The sequence below is a fragment of the Zonotrichia albicollis genome, chromosome 2 (assembly GCF_047830755.1).
Source record: "Zonotrichia albicollis isolate bZonAlb1 chromosome 2, bZonAlb1.hap1, whole genome shotgun sequence".
NCBI lineage: Eukaryota > Metazoa > Chordata > Aves > Passeriformes > Passerellidae > Zonotrichia > Zonotrichia albicollis.
In genome coordinates, this window is record NC_133820.1 from 16849610 (window position 1) to 16870006 (window position 20397).

The 20397-nt window shown below is 41.3% G+C and overlaps 1 protein-coding gene across 6 annotated transcripts; it reads right to left on the reverse strand.

The window, feature by feature from the left end:
- Positions 1–2362: 2362 nt before the first annotated feature.
- Positions 2363–19714, reverse strand: U2AF1 (U2 small nuclear RNA auxiliary factor 1). Of its 6 annotated transcripts, none has more exons than XM_074534434.1 (9): positions 19555–19691; positions 18195–18720; positions 17094–17181; positions 13368–13434; positions 10031–10080; positions 9320–9418; positions 8066–8199; positions 6961–7053; positions 2363–5311 (listed from the first exon to the last, which is right to left on the reverse strand). In XM_074534434.1, exons 2-9 carry the CDS (start codon positions 18362–18364, stop codon positions 5176–5178), a joined length of 837 nt encoding a protein of 278 aa, XP_074390535.1. In that variant the 5' UTR covers positions 18365–18720; positions 19555–19691; the 3' UTR covers positions 2363–5175. The 6 variants fall into 6 exon arrangements, with proteins under 6 accessions (XP_074390535.1, XP_074390539.1, XP_074390547.1 ...); XM_074534438.1 differs by lacking the exon at positions 13368–13434 and adding an exon at positions 14238–14304; XM_074534446.1 differs by lacking the exon at positions 18195–18720 and having other exon boundaries at positions 19555–19714.
- Positions 19715–20397: the final 683 nt, after the last annotated feature.

Below are 20397 nucleotides of genomic sequence, written 5' to 3' on the forward strand. Positions count from 1 at the left end.
AAACATTTTGCATGTTCACTGAAGAGGAAGGCAAAGGATGATGGAAGATGCAGGACTGTTTTGATCCATGAGGTTCTCTCTCATTTCTCTCTAGGACAGGAGCAGCATTTGCTCTCAAGGAAATGGGTGGCAGAGAAGGGAGGAGCAGTGGTTCCCCTTGGCTCTCTCCCCAGCCCCCGGGCCCAGGAGCAGGCTGGTGCAGAGCCTGCAGTGGGAGCAGCTCCTCCCTCCCTCCCTGTGCCTGGCCAGAATCCCAGACAGCTCCAGGAAGACAGTGAGAAGGATCTGAAACACATCCAATATTCAGCTGAATAGGTAGCAAGACTTGAAATGAAGCCAGGTGCTGGCAAAAGCACAGCAGGGCACAGCCTGGCAGACTAAAGGCTTTTCCCTGAAAAACAAGGAGCCAGGGAGACTCCATTGCTCCCTTTCTCCCCGCTTTGTCTCACTGTTCAATCAGAGCAGAAATTATTTTTTTCCTCCAGACTTAACTACACGTGCAGTCATGGAAGTGCAGAGCTGAAGAGCCCCACAATGCTTGGGAAAACAATGTTCTGCAGACCTTTGTCATTAACACACGGGTTTGTCCCATAGGAACACCTGATCACAGTAATGATCTCTTCCTAGGAAAAACAGCTCCAAGAATGCTGTTAAGGCACTTGGATCAAAGGGGCAGCCACACACAGGCTGCTGCCCACCCCTCACTCACATCCCACCCCTTCAGCAGCTGTCCTGTAAAAACAATCTTGGAAAGCAAACACCCAACAACACAAATTATGCAGAAGTACCGGGTTCGATGCTTAGCAGAGCACCAAGTCGGCGCTTGCATCTGAACAGAGATAATCAGAGATAAGCACACCCTGCCCCCTCCAGCCTTTGATACCTCAAAGGAGCCGCTGGTTACCAGAGCTGGCAGCTGCCCTGGGCTCTCGGCTGCCACCGTTCCACCCAATCCCACACATCCCATTCACAGCTGAAACTTGAGATCAATTGAATTAACTCCACTCCTGGGAGGAACCATCAGCAGGGAAACAGGGACCTGCTAAAGCAGATCTGCTGCTGAAGAACCACAGGGCTGCAGAGTGGGACTGTGCTGGCCTCTTGCTCGTGGCTCCTTAGGCTAAGGTTATGATTTTGTTAAAAATGAAACATGAAATGTTAACGAGATCAGTAGTATTTGGCTGATGAGCACATTGCTGACAAGGAGGGACTGTCTACATAGCTGAGGAGACTTGCTGAATTTTTATACGAGTGCATTTAACACGATGAAAATCACAAAATATAGGAACAATTTGGAGACACTCTCACCACTGACAGTGCCACAGGGGCTGCCCAGAAAAGTTGTGCACTCCCTGCCCCTGGAAGTGTTCAGGACAAGGCTGGAAGGGGGGGACATGATGGTCATTAAGGTCCCTTCCAATTCAAATTATTCCATCCTTCATAAAAAAACAACTAATTGGATGAATTCTGAAATATTTGTGGATGGCTTTAGAAAGCACCAGGTATGAATTCAACGTGAAGACACATTAATTTTTTCCTACAGACATCCAGATGCAATTTTGGTATTTTTTAAAACTGAAATCCATTTGCTCCAGGGTAAGACTGCACAGTAACACAGCTCAGTCCAGCCTTGCAGTAAGTGATAAATGCAGCAACAAATATTCTCTCCTGTGACAGCCTTGCCACTTAGCCATTACTTCCTTACCAGCTAAAAAGAAAACACCAACACAGCTCTGCTTTTCAGCTGGAACTTTTTCCTCACCAGGACTGTTTTTAGGGAATCTTCAGTACAGCAGTGTCTGGAAAATGAAATTATTTACCCACAGCTGCCATAAAAGTAGTTTCACTTCTAATGTATTAAAGACAACAGATGCAGTTTGAAGTGCTGATGTTAACAATCATTAACACCCAAAATTTTGCAGCCTGGATGATGCAACACCAGGAAGAATAATTTTTAAAATGTCATGACCCCCTTTGATTACCTAATTTTTCAATTGAACACATTCCTTCTGTAAAAATGACCTTTCTTGTCCTCTGCAGAACACAACAGCAATTTGCAGGTTCTTCCTAACCTTAACAGCCTTACCAAAAGCTTTATCAATTGAAAGAACCCAAACCAACCCTCCCCAACTCCTAACCCCAAGCTGCACTCTTAAAATCCAACTTGATCTTGTCAATATGGAGAGCCTGTGGTTATTTTAGCTGAAGACATGGTTCACCAGCTCTGAAAAACAGAAGGCAAAGAATTGCTCAAAAAAATAGCTTAAGATATAAGAATTTAATACTTTAGTCTGTCCTCACTAGATATTTAGAGAGCGGCATCCAATTTAAAGGAAAGGGATAATTTTTGTCAGATTCTTATAAAAAAAAGGCTTTATTTTGAACAAGTTTTCTCCATTTGGTTTTACAGTCTCAATATACATCATATTCATGGACAAGCAGCATTTTCACAGAATAAGAGCCAAATACAAAGCCACTTGGGATTAACAGTTTCAACCTAATTCACTCAGACTTCAGAAAATCCTGTATGCTGTCACTTATTTGAGGTAAAGGAATTCCATAAATTAAGATCCACTGTTCAACAGAAGAGTCAACAATGAAATATTTGAGAACTAAGAACCTTGGGGAGGAGGGGGAAAAAACCAAATCTTAAAGACATTGTGGGCAACAAGAGGAGGGGGAGGTAGGATTTCCACTTGGTTTGTATTGGTGAACGAACACTTGGTGTAAATGTTTAACCAAATTGGTGCAGTTTAAATTTCAAATCTGATGAATTTTACTGGTAGCACAGTCTCAAAAGGAGAACCTAACAAGATATGCCATGAGCTTAGTTCATATGCTGAATGCTGCCACTAGACACCCATTAGAGTATCCAGTAAAATCCACTGCTTTCAGTGCCCATTCCAACATATTCCAGTTACTTGGGGAATTTTTGGGCAACTGTGCAATCAGATCACAAAATTATACATTTGGTAGAATTCTAGAATGCTTTCTTCAGTAAAATTGTATTAGGGGAGACAGAAAAATCCACCTTCCACTATCAATTCATGCAAAAATATACCTGCAGTGAAACAGGATTTAGATAAACTGATTAAAGCCATTACAGGGACACATCTGTACTTGTTTTAAACTAACTTTATAGAACAACTAACTTTTAAACTAGCTTTATAGAGCAAATCTTAAACCTTTTAAATACTATCCACATTGTATTAGATACTGTTTAAAAACCAAAAACTATCCTCACCTTTTGTAGTTTGAGATTTAAATTAGCTCACCAATAATCCTGAATCTCATTTATGAGAAATATGAAACTGGATTAATATCCTGTAAACTCTAAGAACTAAATTATCAATGTGAAATTCCTAATGCCCAGCAGAAATACATTTCATCTCAGTCATTTAATGCCAGGCACTGCTCAATTTCTTCCAGTAAAGCATCATTTGATTTATGTACTTACAACAAAACATCATGTGGAGATGGGCTTCACTGCTTGAGTGACATTTCTTCTAAAAGGGTCCTGGCACACCAAGTTCCAAAGTCTGGTTAGCCAAACCATCCAGTGGGAACAAGAAAAATTCAAACTGAACTGATACAAGGATTTAGTTTAAGAAGCAAAGCAGATTAATTTAGAAAAGCTTAATTTTTGATAGTTTTGTTTTCCAATTTCCAGTGAGAAAAATGGTCTATACTTAAGAGGCAGAAAGAAGCTGGTTTGTTAATCATCTGACAATGTGATGCACTCATATCCTATTTCCATTTTTTAAATAAGAATCACCAAGGAGATTTATCATTTAGCAAGTTATCTAGCTCAGAACTAAGGAAGCTCTAGCAAATTCTCTCCCCCACTGGAAAGCTGTAGTTTACTGCGTAGCTTTGTGTACACACAGTTCTATTTTGAAGAAATATGGTCAATGACCAAAACTTCTTGCTACATTACACTTCGAATAAAAGCAGACATGAATGAGGTGAAACTGCAAGTCAACCTGTCTGAGAGACAGGTACAAACTATCTCTCAGAATGCCAACATTTCCACTGGAGCTTTAATGCTTTGGGACACAACCTACAATGTTCAGTGATTGAGCAATTTGAGCTCAAAAAAAAGTATTTGTGAAGGAACTGCCATCTGTCCATTAGCTTTCATCACACTCCAGACCATCAGAAAGGTGGAAATAAGATTTATTTTCCACTAGCATCCAATTAGTTTTCTATGACCTCAAATGCTAACAAAATGCTTTTTATTAAATGACAGGTGAGAGAGCATAGATTAGAAAAAAATGTCTGTTAAGGACTTTGATCCTTGCATTTCCTTCAATAGCACTTCTCTATTATGTTGCATGGAGCATAATTTTGGTGGGTTTTTTTTTCACAAAACCCTCACCTGCCTATTATGAATCACTGCAATAAAAATAATATCTTTTTCCACACTGCACTAGGCAACTTTCTTTCCAGCTAAAGAAAGGAGTTTAGTCAAGAATTATAAAAACCTGAACTATGAACTCTGGCACAGCCAGGAGCAGCCACTCAACTATGCCAGAGTGCTTAGAAAATAGGCAGCTAGGAGTAGCAACTCAACTACTCCAGAGTGCTTAGAAAATAGGCTTTAGATTTTACACCAAGAAATTGGATTTATTGTAAATGCCACAGTCACATTGATAGACAGAGCACAGACTTCTGGTAACAAACAAACATACATTTTTGTAACTAAGCGTTTCTACTCAGTAAATAAATGCATTTCGCACAGCCTTCCTCTTAAATGTGCCTAAACTAACCTAAATAAGCAGACAGCATAGCAGAAAAGGGAAACTTATGTGAGTAACTGTTTCTTAAGCAGTATATTATTTTTACTATGTATATAATATTTTATATTATATACACACACATTTTCATCAACAGTTCAAATGATACCCGAATAAAATTTAAAAAAACCCAAACCAGAACTGGCGCTCCTCCAATACATTTACCATCTTTCCCTCAGGCAGACTTATCCAGGTATTTGTCAAGATAGAGGAATGACAGTTAAAAAGACTCCCCCCACAAGAAACAAGTTACACAAAGAATACTGTATCACTACAAATTTTTTATTCAGAAGCCCATCTTTTAAAAAAAATGTCATTATGAACTTGTTTGGTCAAACTACAACACTTTCTAGCAGACATACAGTAAAAATGGCATGGCTCAGAATCGACCGGACCGTTCGCGATCCCTTGACCGCCTCCTGTCGCGCTCGCGGCCGCCGCCTCCTCCGCCGCCGCCACGGCCGCGATCTCTGGATCGGGACCGGCGCTCACGGGACCTCGACCTGGATCGATGCCTTCAAAGAGAATTTGGACATTTTATTGTTTCACCCCAGACAGTGATTTACTTGCGGTATCACACAGTGGAACGTGTAATTAAGAATGGGAGTGATGAGGGAGAAGAAAGCAGTGTGTCATTAGAAGGATTGGTTAATTGGCACTCGGGCTGCAAAGCACAATGGATTTACAAAGTGCCCAAATTTCATGCTGGGGAGTCAGCACAAACAGGTACAAGAAGTGGCTGCTCCCTGCAGTCTCCTCTTACAATGGATGTGCAAGCCCTGAGGAGAGGCACGGTTTCACTGCTGTTATTTAAAGCAGGAGAAGGGGACACCTGCTTTGGCAGACAGGAATAGCTCTTAGCAACACACACCAAAAGCCTACAGCTGCTCCTAAGTCCACTTGTATTAAATCAATTGCATTAAGTAGCAATTAAAATCCAGTTCTCTGTTGCTGCTCCCTCTATGTGATTTCCACCCCTCCAGGACACAAGCACGGGCAAATGATCTTCCCTGCCTCTTAGGCTGATAAATTCAGGAAGGGAGCTACAACCACCCAGAACACACTGCTATCACAGCCACTACCAATCAGAATCACTGAACCTGAGAGTTCCAGATTTGTAACAGTGATCAAAAGGTTAACATAAAACACACTTGGTCTTTTTCATAAAGCATTCAAATACATGAAAAATTATTTAGCCACAAATATATGTGGCTAAGCAACACAATCTATGTTTTTTAAAGTTTAATTCATCCTCACAGATTCTGAAACACTGCCAATTAGAGATGTTTACAGGCAAAACACATTCACAATCCCAGGCTCCTTTTGTGATTGAGAGAAAGCTACAACAATCATACTCTATATAAAAGCAAGATCAAAGATTTTATATGCCTATTCCAAATAGCAAAGTCTTAAATGCAACCAGATTGAATCCAGTTCCAAGTGAACCATCACAGTAACAGCAGTGGTAAAAGCCTTTCTGCAAGGTACCTCACTAAATGAATAATTCAATACATAATGAAATGTCTTTATCAATTTTTTTTTTACCATTAAGTGAAATTATTTCTCCTTTTTCCTACTGGGAATTCCTGTGAAGCTAAGAGTGAGCTCCATACAGTGACTGGCTGGTATTAACAGTAAGAAATGAATACAGGCTACCACATTTCACCATTAACAGTTAAAGGCAAATAAGGTTCAGTCCTTAGTATAATCTATAAATGCTTGATTGCACATAATGCTGAAAGCTGCCAAAATGCCCATTGGCCAAGCAGCCTGCATCTAACAAAGGCCACGAGCAAACACATTTAGAAGAGAATAAAACAGAAGAAGCATAAAGCAACTTCTAAGTGATGTCCATCTGTACCAGAACAGGAAGGGCCTATATATCCTCAGTAACTGAGTGAGTCTTCTTCTCCTTGAACCCTGCCTGCCACACCAACCTTCAAAATCCACAGCATTGCAGAGCAAGAAGCACCATGTTTTTAAAGCCCTACTCCTTTGCTGGAAACTGGCCACCTGCCAGCTTGACTTGATGCCCTTTGGCATGCGCCAGAAATGTGTCAGAAAAAACAAGAGGACTTGGCACAAGCTTAAAGATTTGCCTTCAGATTTTTCAGCAACTGATCCTTGAATTACTTGTTTTAGCAGTGTTTAAAAACAAACTTACTTTTTACGACGCCGCCCATACAACTCGCGCCTTAACTCTCGAGAAATGGGCTTCAAATGCATAAAGTTGCAGAAACCTCCTCGTGTACACTCTCTGGAACAGAAATCAAGAGGCACAGTTACAATTCCCAGCTCTGCACTATCTGCTAAGACCTCAACACCTCTGATATTAAACACAGTAAATTACTAGTGACCTAGACCCTGTCACACTTCTAGGAGAAAATCCTCAAAAGATGGTAGAAGTCAAGAGGTTCAATGCAGGTTCTCTGTCACTGTGATATTTTCTGAAAAATCCCTTTGCCAGAATTTCTTCCCCTGGGAAGATGAGAAGCCTCAGCTTCTCCATGTTTTGCTGCTCTGGAATGTGGTCTGGAGATTGTTTATCCAAACATGTGAATTGTTTTTAATTAATGGCCAATCACAGCCAGCTACGTTGTGTGACCGTGTTCACAGGGGCCTTAGGATGAGGGAAGAGACTGAAGACGATCTGACTCCATGTTTCAGAAGGCTGATTTATTATTTTATGATATATATTACATTAAAACTATACTAAAAGAATAGAAGAAAGGATTTCATCAGAAGGCCAGCTAAGAATAGAAAAAGAATAATAACAAAGGTTTGTGTCTTGGACACTCTGTCCAAGCCAGCTGACTGTGATTGGCCATTAATTAGAAACAACCACATGAAATCAATCACATATGCACCTGTTGCATTCCACAGCAGCAGATAATCAGTTTACATGGTGTTCCTGAGGCCTCTCAGCTTCTCAGGAGAAAAAATCCTAAGGAAAAGATTTTTCATAAAATGTGCCTGTGACAATGTCAGACTCTGAGTTTGTCATGAGTTTTTATTATTCATTCTTGTTAAGCCTTCTGATGTATCCTTTCTCTTTCAGTATAGTTTTAGTATAGCATTCTTTTAATATATATCATAAAATAATAAATCAGATTCTCATCTCTCACCTCATCCTGGGTCCCTGACAAACACCACAGCCACTGCAGGTACTAGTAGTGTGGGGGGCTTATTTCCTGCACTCAGCTCCATGAAATCCACAGCCCAGCACCCTCCCTGGTGCCCAAGGCAGGAGGAAGGCCCTGTTTATTTACCCCATCTCATACTGACGGCAGCAGGCCTCTCTGAAGTCAGTCACAGGGGAGAGCTCGGCATGGATGGGCTGCCCGTTGAACCAGCGATTGTTCAGGTCGATCACGGCCTTCTCAGCATCTTCCTCACGGCGGAACTGAAAGCAAAATCAGCTTTTCAGAGAAGCAACAAGAGGAGATAAAAGATTCCTATCACATCAGTTGGGTGATAGCTGAGGCTCAGGGCTCTAGTAATGAAATTAGAAGCTACTTCAGATTTCTTGGACAGTCAATCAAAGCTTTTCATTAGCTGGGACTCAAGGGCTAATCAAAACATTGATTTGCCTCTTCATTATGCTCTGTTTGGTCTCTCAAGTGGGAAAGTTAGTCAATACAAGATACTGTGTTTTCTCAGTACAGCTTTAAACCAAGAGAATGCTTGTAAATAGTTTCTTGAGCACCACAGTCCTGATGTAATGCATTTTTTCAAACATTTAAGAGAAATTTATAAAAAAATTTCACATTCATTCAAATAAGAATTTACAAAAATCAGATACTATTTCCTGCAAAATTTAAATTTGAAATGTTTTTTCACAGCTAATTTTTTTAAAACTTTTTTTTTTCTGATTATGACCTACACAGTGAAGAATTTCAGGTGTGAAAATACTTTCCAGCTGAGGGAATGTACAGCCAAAATATTCAAAGGAACTCTCTCACACCTCCCCCTCACTGTGAACACACAGTAAAATTTCTGCAGGTGACAATTTTGTACTCGTTATTCAAGAGATAGCAATGACTTTTTAAAGTTAAGCCTAAGTGCTCCAGTTTGCACCTTGAGCCACACAGCTACTGCCAAATCTAACTTGGTTACAGATACTGTGTTTAACTGGGAAGTTAGAAAATTAATGCACCTGTGGCATATAATACCTCTCTCACACTGATGTGCTTCAAGGACAGCATGATGCTAAACTTACCCAAACTAACCCTGCCAAACTAAACAGTCTAGTAGTGGTGACTGTTTATAACTATGTAAAAGGAAAGTAAAGTTTCTATTTCTGAAAATTACATGGATTCTGACTATCAAGAAAGCTTCTCAAAATTCATTAGAATTTCTTTTGGATTCCTTTAACATTTTTACTCTAAATTGTGAGGTTGGAGAGTGGCTTATATACTGAAGAGCTTTCCTAGTCAAATGAAATCTACAATCACACAGCACTTTTAAAATTCTAAATCAATAAACACCACCCCCCTGCCTGCATGAACATCTCTTCACCCTACCTTTACGTATACATTTCCAACTAGGTGATCTCCAAGGTTATCACACACGTTCATCTCCTCCACTTCGCCGTATTTCTCCTCCATTTCTGTGAAGACCTCCTAAGCACAAAGCAACCCAGCACAAGTTTGCAGCACATTATTTGTAAGTACAGAAATAAATATTGCATCTACCTCTAAGCAAGTAAAAGACCTTTTACTTGGAAAAGACCTTCCTTGGAAAAAAGATCACTTGATTTTGTTTTTTTTTTACATTTTTGGGTTTAAAATCAATACTTTCTTGGCCATCTGTAAGCACAGCACTACCAACACACAAGAAAAACCTATAAACCTATGGAAAACATGCACAGCATTTACAGAATACACAGGGATGCACTGAAAACACAACACAGAAACTCTGATGCTAGCTTCAGGTACTTTGTTTTTATACAAATAATTAATAATACTTAAAATTTATACAAAAGGAGATTATACAATCAAAATATTATGTCACTTAAGCACCTGATGTTAGACAAAGACTATTTCAAGCAGTCAAATGAAGGCCAAATTAACCAATGGTTACCCAGGAAATATTTAATACAAAGTTGTATGTTTTATACACCCAAGGAAATAAGTGGTTTTTTCCCCTGAATCTGTCTAATTGTACTATCCACTACATCATTTAACTTATCTGTGGTGACAAATCCAGGGACACTGCAATGCACCTTTACATACCTCAAAGAACTCATCATAATGTTCCTGCATCTCAACATCGCTCACAGCACCTGCAAAAGTCAAAGAGTCAGACTGATTAGAGCCTGCCAATAAGGAAGGGGAGTTTTGATCAAACTACAAAACAATCTAGAGAGGCCATCTGGAGCATGAGAGACACCATATAGCATGGAGCTAACTAACAGGAATATTGCAAAATAAGGATTTGTGAAGAGCTTTGAGTCCCCAAAGTATCTGTCAAAATATGACATTGGTATGATCAAATCAAAGCAAGTTTTAATCAGAGCCAAAGTTGTATGCCACAAATTTAAAGGGGAAAAGAATTACTCTGAAATATCACTTAAAATTTTATGTATAGTCCCACTCTCTAACTACCAACAATTTTACCTAAACAGAAGGCAAGTGCTTTGTTACAATTCCATACCTTAAAATATTACTAAAATTTAGTATTCCTCTTCCTAAAGGCAGAAATTTATGCCTACTTCTCCAGCATATCCACTTGAATTTGAGAGCTCAAAATGTAAAACAGCCCAGAATTTTTTCTTAATTTGCTGAAAATAGTCATTGAAATGACACACTTTTCTCAGTGCCCTCAATGCTTTGCAACAGAGAGCCATTTTCTAGTTTAAGTTTGAGTGTCACTTCATTTTTCTGTAGTCCTGCAGAACATCTTTCAGTGCAAGACAAGCCAGCCTCATATTCAAGTTAAGATTATTTTCATGCTACAAGCTGGACTTTTAAAAACGAGTGCTGCTTGCCTGCTGCTACCAAACCCAACGTTAAGTGTGGCTTATTTTTCAAAGCATTAAATGTATAAAAATCAGTTTCATTTATTTCTTCCAGTCTACAGCACTTTAAACAAGCTGTATACATTAAAGCCATTAGATTAGCTCTTCAGCAGTTAAGTGTTTATTAAGATCAAGCGGAGCAGTTTTTACAACAAACCCTGCATTTTATGCTAGGAAAATATGCTAGTGTTTAAAACTACAAACCAGACTGGTTTAGTTAACAGAATGTGAAAGACAAGAAACTGAGCCAATAAGGCTGAATTTATTCATTTTCAAGCTGGTATGAAAAAAATTTCTGGCTAGAATTACCACTTGGACAAACTTGATGTTTTCCTTCAAAGGCTCTAATATTAACCAGCCACACTCTCTGGAACTGCAGTTCCTGCTTTTCCACCCAGCTCACCTCCACAAGAGGCTAAGGGGCATTTGGGCTATAGTTTAGGCTGACAGTGTTTCTGCATTTGAGACATGTTTGCTTTAAAGAAATTTCTTCTCCCCCATGGTTGTAGCAAATTAAGGAATATCAAACATTAAACCAGTAATTCTAGGCAGTTTAATACTTAACTATATTCTCAAGGTTCTGCCAACATCACTGATAACAGCTTACTAACAGCTAAGGATTTTTTGGTTTTGTTTCTAAAGGTATCACAGGGGCTCTGGAAGCCTCAATGGGAATAACTACTTTTTACCAGATGGACAAAAGCTAAAAATGTTTTTTTTTGTCAAATTAGGATATCACAGGCAACAGTTAGTTAATGACTACTTCAATGACCTTCTAAAGTGGGAAGTATACATATGACAGGCTTTACAAACATCCATATTCCAGGGCTAATGGTATCTGAACCATGAGAAGCCCAATTACTAATTAAAATACTCAGGAAAACTATTGCTGTTCCAAACTAAGGTTAATCCTCTACGACGGCAATAGAAAGGAAGACAGTTAAGCAACAATGACAAGGCATTAAATAGCTACCCAAGTTATCCATTTAAAACACATGCAATACTTATGTAGGGACAAATATCAAAAACCAAGGAGCCAGGAGTTTCAGCAAACCTACTGCTTGCAGAGCTCCAGCTCTACCCCAGGAGGTACAGGCAGGCTCTGGCACACAGCTGCTGGCTTGTCACAACAAACTAGAGTTGGATACCAGCATTTACAACACTGGAGGATCTGTGCAGGACTCTTGCAGCTGTAAATCTAAACAGCTCCACAGACCAAACTGCTGTAACTCTGTGCAAATTAGTTACCAGCTCATTGAGAGTTCAGGGAGAGAGTAGAAACACCCAACTGGAAATGTTTTGGTCTACTGAAACAGCATTAACTACTAAGCATCTGAAAGGAGATAGCCTACAAACCAATGGGACTGGTCAAACATCTAGACAAAATGACACAGCTCATTTACATGTCCAGCTTGATTGTGTGACAAAAACACAAATTACATAATAGAGCCATTATTGCTTTTAGAAGCAAGAGAGACAGTGCTGACTTTTAAGTTAGTGGCCAATTCACAAAGCACTTCTAATCAAATGCTGGTAACTAATCTGAACTGGTCTATAAACCAACAGTCAAAAAAAAAAAAAAAAAAAAGAACAGCCAAACAAAGCTTTATTACCACACAGTAAATACTCACTTCAACAAGAAAGATTAGTTAGAAAAGAACACCGACCCTTTTTTGGTTCTAAAATGTTTTTTTTTTTTAATCTTATTTTAATATTGATGATTCAATTACAATGACAAATCAGTTAATCGCCGATCAGCAATCCTGGGCATTAACTGCTGCCAGTCTCACAGGAGGTGTGTTTGCTTATGCCCATTTGTATCTCAGGAGGAATCATTAAATTACTTCATGACCATACCCAAATGCCTTCCCCTCCTCAAAAGTACTTTAAAAAAATATTTGTCTTAGGTAAATATGCCAAATGGCATCAGAATTTGAATTTTCAAAGTATGAAAAGAATTATAAGCATGCACCCATCCAAAAAGGACAGCTGCCAGGAGGGGTTAGTCAGTCATGGTGTGTTCTTCCAAAGTGCACTCCCTAAATGGAAGCTGCATTAACCTAGGATAAATTTATGCATGCAGTCTGAAAAGTATCAGTTCAAGTTCTCTTAACATTTACAGAGCAGGACATTTGTTCTGAATGAAGTCAATGTGTCACTGTCCTGCTCTTTCCGACAGTGGAACCTAATGGATAGCACAAAACATACAGAAAACCATTCCTAGGATGCAGGCAACTGGCAGGGAGAGAGGTGACAGGAAGAAAGCAGTGCAACCAGCACTGCTTCACAGGGGAAGTATAATTTTAACCCTTTTTGATTTAATAATTGGTATTCAGATTGCCCCATAGTTCTGGGAGCAGGGAGGAAGGTAGTGGGACAAAAAATTGGGTTTTTTTTTTTGCTTTTTGGGTTTTTTTGTGTTTGTTTTGAACACATGTAACGAAACGTGGTCAGTTTGATCTGTTAAACTAAAATGGCAGACCAGTTTAAGTCGACACTGAGCTCTGACAATCAAGCCCAGGGAACCAGTGAAGGAACTTGTATGAACTTACAGCGCAAACCGTCAGCAGACTGGGAAGAGTTTTGAGGGTTACGGTAAATGTTCAAGAGGGCAATGGTCTGAAATACAAAACGCAACAACTTTATATTATGGAAAATAAATTTAACAAGAAACTGGTTTCCTTTAGGGTCGCTTTAGTCGAGTCTGTGCTGAAAGAGAGGTGGTTATTCTCTCCCAAGCAGGAGAACTTGCACTTAGCTGGTGACCTTTCTATATCAACCTAACACTGTAAAGTAATAGAGATCTCATGATACTCCATTATTGTATTCTTAATTTCACTCCATTCACCAATATTACTATTGAGGGGTTTTGCATGATTTCAGACAGCTCTGAAAACAGGTAGTATCCAAATGCTGCAGTCATGTTACAAGCATAGTAATTTGAATTTGGTATTACTGAATGGTTTCTTAGTAGCAAAATCCCAGGAAAGGAAGTAATACAATAATTAGAGCATAACATGAAATCTCCATTTTCCTAAAAAAGTTAAGATGAAAGAAAACCCAGGTTTGGGACTTACCGTACATTATACCTATTTTTTTTTTTTTTTGGGTGTTAAATCAAGAATTTGAGAAATATCTGCAGTTTAACCCTTTCAAAAGAATGCAGTGTTACTAAGAAACCAAGTTTCACTTTGCAGCACAAAAGGGAATCTGCACCAAGTCCAATTTGTGCAGCCCTTTCTGCACTCAGAACTGCAGACATTCCACAAATTCTTGATCTGTGCGCAAGAAGAGTTCCGTCACTTGTCCTGTTTGCAACAGCTTTATGTCAGCAGCTCAGAAGCCAACATTATTTTATCATAATTAGGAGTGGGCTCTTTAACACCATTCTTTAAAAAAATTTCTCCAACTGTGGGACTTACAGTGTGAGCCGTCAGCCGTCTGTGCACTGTTTTGGGGGTTACGATAGATGTTTTGAATCAAGATGGTCTGCGGGGAAAAAAAATAAAAAGGGGAATTCTACTGGCTGCTGTGCATATAATAGACAATTGCAAAGAGACAACTTGTTTGCAAACAGCTAAAAGTCATATTTTATCCTTAAGACTTCCTTTTGTATTTGTAGAGTATCTTCCAAAATTGCATCCAGACCATCATATTATGAAAACAGTTTTAATTAACCACCAAGAAAGAGCTGCGTTTGTCTCAACAGCTAGCCTCAAAATGGGAGGTGTGAGTAACCTAAAATGTCACACGAGGTACTCTGGAAATGCCTAAACTTTTGAGACCAGATTCACTACTGCAAGTCTAGGGGGGAAAAAAAATAAGTGTTACGTGCACAGCATGTAATACATAATGCCACAGTGTCCAAAGTGCTACACCAGACCATAAGGCCTTTAGGCAATGCTACATCTCGTTTTGTGCGTCAGGGTTTTCTTGGTGGAATTTCTGTTTAAATAATATAATAGCATCATAGGTTCACATGTTTCCGATCCTTCAAATAAGGACAATATCCTTTTAGCCCTTCTGCTTTTTACTTGAAGAATTAGCCCAGGCAGACTTGAAACCTTACATTTGTACCGTTCTTCTTAAAATCAAGTTGTCTGAAAAAACAAACCATGTTTAAGTTAGTAAACTAATATTACACAAAAATTCCAAACGTCCATATCACTGTAAGCAGCTCAAAAATTGAGATTTGATTACTTAAAATACAAGCTCAATGTTAGTCAGTATGAATGGCAATCCCCAAGTAACTTTAGCTTAGACATTATCATTATTAGTCACAGTAAGAATTCAGAGCTTAAAGAAGTCAGAGGACCAGCAATGTCACACCTACATTCACTACCCATTTAACATGTAAAAAAAAAATACAACTGTACCATCACATTTAAAACCACACACTTGTTTTATTTCAGGTCCAGCCATACCAACCAAAGCTTTGTGCTTCCATGGCCCAGGTTTAAACTACCTGTGCTTTAGCCTGCAGCTGTGAGAGCCAGAATCAGGCATCTCGTTAGGGTGTTTCTGCTGATGGGGGTAATTTGATCACTCTGGATTGTGTGACCTTTCCTAACACAGCTCTTCTGTAAAGCAGCTGCACCAGCAAGAGCTGCACAAGGTTAAAACATTGTGCTGGTAACTTCCCATTAGCAGGATATCTGCTCTGTTTTCTATCACAGCTGATTGTCAACCTGCACACAAATAAAGATTTCTGCAGACCCCACACAGTGCCAGGGACCTGGGAGATATCACAGCAGAGCTGCCAGCATGAGGCTGTGCAGTCCCAGACAGCCCTGGCTGAATGGGATGTGCCCTGCTGACCCGCTGCAGCTGGCACTGCCACCCAGAGCCTAAAGCAAAGCTAAAGGCTGCTCTGACAGAAAGCTGTCGTTGCACACAAACTTTCATTAGTAAAAAGAAAAAGAGTTGAGGGTTTTTTTTGTTGGGTTTTTCAGGTTTTTTTTAACTTAAAAGACAACTACTGTACAAACTCTCTGCTTTAGGAATATTGTTTCATATAGTCAATGACCTAAATTTAGGTCTCTAAATAACCAACTGCACTTCAACTTGTGCTCCATGTAGGTCAGCAACAAGGGATAGTTTTGAAAATGAACAATACTCATTTGAAATAAAGCATCTGCATTACAGAATATTAAAATCCCAGAAGCAAAGAGGTGTTTTGTTGCTTAAGTACCAGAAGCCCCTATTTACCAGTAACTTTGACATTCTCCCCTAGAAGTCCCCCTGCCCACTCACAGTTTACCTTGATCCCAGCTCTGAACCTGCCACATGGATAGCACTCCCCTCCCTAACTCCTCCCCAAAGCAGCATCAGCTCACATTTCTCATCAACTCTGCTCCTAAGCAGATTCAATGAACTTGCAGAAGGCTCTGCTGTTATGTGAACTTTTTCTCTGTAATTTTAAAACTACTGCAGTTGAAAGATGCAGTAACTTTCAAAGGCACTATTGCTCATGTACAAATTTCCCAAAGAAATTCATCTGTGTACCTTGACAATCAGCATTGATAGAAAGAGGGAAAAATACATTTCTCCAGGAATGTAATTTGTGAATATTGTACAGCTCATAATAATAATAACAACAATAATGAAAACCCTGTCACTCCCTGCACCTTTTCAAATTTATTTTTATTTTTGGCAGACATGCAGTCACACATCATTGTCTCTTAATAATATTTACTGAGGCAAAAATTAAACAATCTGTCATGGAAATTGACAATTCACCCTCAGCAACCAGGCAAGTTGTTTTCAATAATAATTTCTTCCACATTCAAAGGAAATATGCAAGTCACTCTTGAAATTAAAGAGCCTGGGTCAGAGAGCAAGTGTAATGACAGATGAGTCACTTTTATTCATTAATTAGGTTTCTTTTATTATGTGCATAAAAGATTGAAGTTCCCACCTTTGGGACAGGTGGGATGAGCTGCCTTTGTCTGTGATTTAAGAACTCTGGGATGGTTTAAGTGCCTGAACACCACTGAGAAGGCACACTCACCTGAAAGTTAGCACTGGTTGGTCTCTACTACAGGCAAGCTTACAACAGCATCGCTTCCTGCAGCCATTAAGGGTGACAGGAGATAATTAGAAATGCTGGGAGAAGTAAATGGAACACCCCAAAAAAAAACCAAAGACCCAGATAAACTGGGGCTAAAACTGAACTAATTAATCTGGAGCTTGGTAATTATTCACTTGTATCTGAGAATCTACATTTTTAAGAAGCCAGAGTATATTTCCACAAGAAAGAGAAAAAAGGGGAAACAAACCTGGCTAAATGTTGGTTTGTTGTGCAACCGAGAACATCTGTCTCCATGGCGACAAGCTCCAATTTTGAAATAAAATGAGCAGTTGACTCTGCAAGAGAAAAGTGAATAAGGTAGTTACACACTGGCACAGAAACCAATCATTTGAAAAAAGCCTATGCCCTAAATGTCTTTATCTTGATGTGGATAAGTAACAGAAAAAAAACCCACATCAAAATTGTACAGGAAAGCATTCCAACCAACCTGTCCATATTCTTTCCTTTTACCCCTAACTTACAGTGTCTGACCAATTTCCCCCAAAGTGGTTCCATGATTCACCACACACAAGTGATCTCTGTTTTATCTTCTGCTTCTCCATTCTTGTCTTTGCATCAGTTTCAGTGGGTGATGGGATGGAAAGTAAGGAGAAAACCGGTCTGAAATTGACACTGGGAGCTCTGTGGCTGAGTTGAATCTGATTTAAAACTGACACACTTGCACCTCTCTCACCTTTATAAACACCTGTTTAATTCATACTCTAAGGGTAACTCAGGCTGCTACCAACACAGTATCCAAAAGAATTCAGGGAAGAGAAAAATCATGTTATAGAAAGAATACACATCAGCAAAATAAATCCATTTAGTTAAGCTACGTCCATGAATATAATGAATGATTCTAAGAGTAAGCTGCTTTTTGTTTTAAACCACAAGCTTTTCTTGAATGATCCATCTCAGGACACCTTGATAATGATCTGGGTTTAGAAATGCTACTGAAACTCCCACAAAAAGGTGTAATTCACACAGAATGATGAAAGAAAACCACAAGGAGTTTAGTTACCTTGACAGGGAAATGCAAAATTCTGAAGGGCTAGAAAACTATGATGGGCTATATATGGGTAAATGAAATATTAGAATTCTCCTGGAAGAAAAATTATTATTCCCATAATTAACACCAATTATTTTCCACAATCCTGTGTAACCAACATCAACTCATGGAGGGGAGAATTATTAAAGTACTAAATAAAGCACATCTGATCTCTAGCAAAGCATTCTACTGTAAAATTGCAACATGCTCACTCTTGATTATGTTTTTGAAAACAAACACTTAGCATGATAAAATACTTACTGTCTTTTCTGAACTCTAACCTGAAACAAAAAGAAATACCTAACTACAAAATTTCCAATAGTGCCTCCAACTTCAACACCTTCTGGAAGGTTCCGTTTGCCTTTTTTAACAGAAAAAAAGAGCTGCACAGGAATTTCATGCCTGATTAAAACTCTGAAACTGTAATGCATTAAATTCCTATGTATCTCCTTTGTGTGAAAGGATGCTACAGTAACAGAGCTCAAAAGAGAGGCTGCCGACACTGCTTTCCTGGAATGGCAGCGCTACAGAGCAGAGCAGAAGCCCCACGGCCAGGGGCTGACAAGAGTAATTTAGTCCAGCAGCACATCGATGCCCCCTTTTCATTTTTACGAGTGGAAAAACACGCCGGTTTGGTCAGGCCGATGGTGACCAAATTTTCGTTAGGAGGGTTTTGTGTGTGTGCTTCCAACAACCAGAGAAACTAGAGGCGTTCCCGGACGCGTGGAAGGCTGCAGGCAGAAGCCTGTAGGATCAGGATGCAGCAGTCGGGGAAATCCTCCGCACCCTGGGGAGGGGGGAGAAATAACCAGTCGCTGTCCTTGCAGCAGAGCGGGAGCTCTCAGGCTGCTGCGAGGCTCAGGGACACGAACAAAAGGGGAACAGGAGGAGGAGGAGGTGGCGCTTTCTGGCAGGAGGCGGCGGGAAGCTCCGGCACCCAGCGGCCCCGGCAGGAAGGCGCAGCCGCGGGGGGAAGGGGGGAGGGCGGAGGGAGGACGGGGGAGGGCGGCAGCGCGCCACGAGGCGCGGCACACCCTCATGGCGGCCAGGGGAGGGGTGGGGAAGGGAGAGGAGGAAGAGGAGGAGGAGGAAGAAGTGGGGGGTGGGGAGGGAGTGCCCGAGAACGGCCCCGGCCCGGGAGGGGGGATGGGATGGGGGGGAAGGGGGGAGCGCGTAGGCGGGGCCGCCGGGCGCGCGCGCGGGAACGCGCGAGACCCACGCGCCGCCGGGCGCGCGCGCGCCTGGGATGGGGGGGGGTGGGGGGGAGGGGAAGGTCCTGAGGGAGGCGATGGCGGCGGGGGGGTGTGGGGGGGAAGGGAACGCGGAGCGCGGCCGCCTCTCGCTTCCCTCTTCCCGCCGCGTTCCAGCGGGATGGGAAAGGCGGGGGACGTGCCCCCGAGGCGGGAGTGGAAGAAATGGGCGAAACGGGCCGGGGGTCCCCCCCGCAGGGAAGGAGGGGCAGGGAGAAGGGAAGCAGGGCTGACCGCCGCGATCGGAACAGGCCGCGTCCCCGCGCAACGCGCTACGGGCCTCCGGCCTCCCCTCGAGCTTCCCCCCTCCCTCCCGGGGGGTGCCGCAGCCGCGGGAGCGGCGCGGGGAGCGGGGGAATGGGGCCACTCACTTGTCCTTCTCGGTGCCGAAGATGGAGGCCAGGTACTCCGCCATCTCCCACCGCCCGCCCGCCCGCCGGACCGCCCCGGCGCCGCCGCCGCGTCACAGCGACCGCGCCGGAAACGCTGTGCTGGGAGAAGGGGGGGGGGAGAGGAGGCGGGGTTCGCGCCACACGCGGGGTCGCCACGGCAGGCGCGCAGGGGCGGCGGGGCGGGGCCAGGGGCGGAACCTCCAGACCGCGGGTTCGAGTCCCGCCCCCGGCAGCGGCTGAGGGACGGAGCTGAATGGGGGTCGTGGCTTCCAAAAATTCTGGAATTAAGGGATTCCCTCCAAAACCGTGTTCGTGTGAGTGTCTGTGTGCACGTTCTGAAGGGGCTTAAATTTAAAAAAAACCCCAAAACCTTGCTTTTGAATTAAAAGTAGAGCGCAGAGTAGAACCAAATTCTTTCTGATTGTTGTTTTGGGAGTGTGAAAAACGCCAATCACTTATTGTTTAAAATTTTAAAAGTTTAATAGTAATAAAATGGTTATAAAAATAGCAACATAATTAGAGTAATAAAAATTTGGACAATTTGGATTAGGACAATATGAGATAATAAAAACAAAGAGTTCTGGACTGTACGGGTACCTCTTTCTGGGCAAAATAAGCCCGAAAAAGGACAGACGGTAACAGAGGATTAACCCTTTAAAACAATAGCCTGTTGCATATTCATACACCTCATACATGATGCATAAATTCCATTCAAACACAGGATTCTGTCTGGTCATCGTCAATTTCTTCCTCTGAATCCTGACGGTGCCTTCAAGGCTGAGCGAGGCGGGAAGAAGTTCGTTTCATCTGATAATGGAGCAA

Coding starts and splice junctions, on each gene's coding strand:
- U2AF1 (XM_074534434.1), bottom strand. CDS start 18,364: ATGCATTACAGTTTCAGAGTTTTAATCAGGCATGAAATTCCTGTGCAG. Junction 17,182..18,194: donor GTTAGAGTTCAGAAAAGACA/GTAAGTATTTTA, acceptor TTTCTCTTGCAG/AGTCAACTGCTCATTTTATT. Junction 9,419..10,030: donor ATTATGATGAGTTCTTTGAG/GTATGTAAAGGT, acceptor CTTTGTGCTTAG/GAGGTCTTCACAGAAATGGA.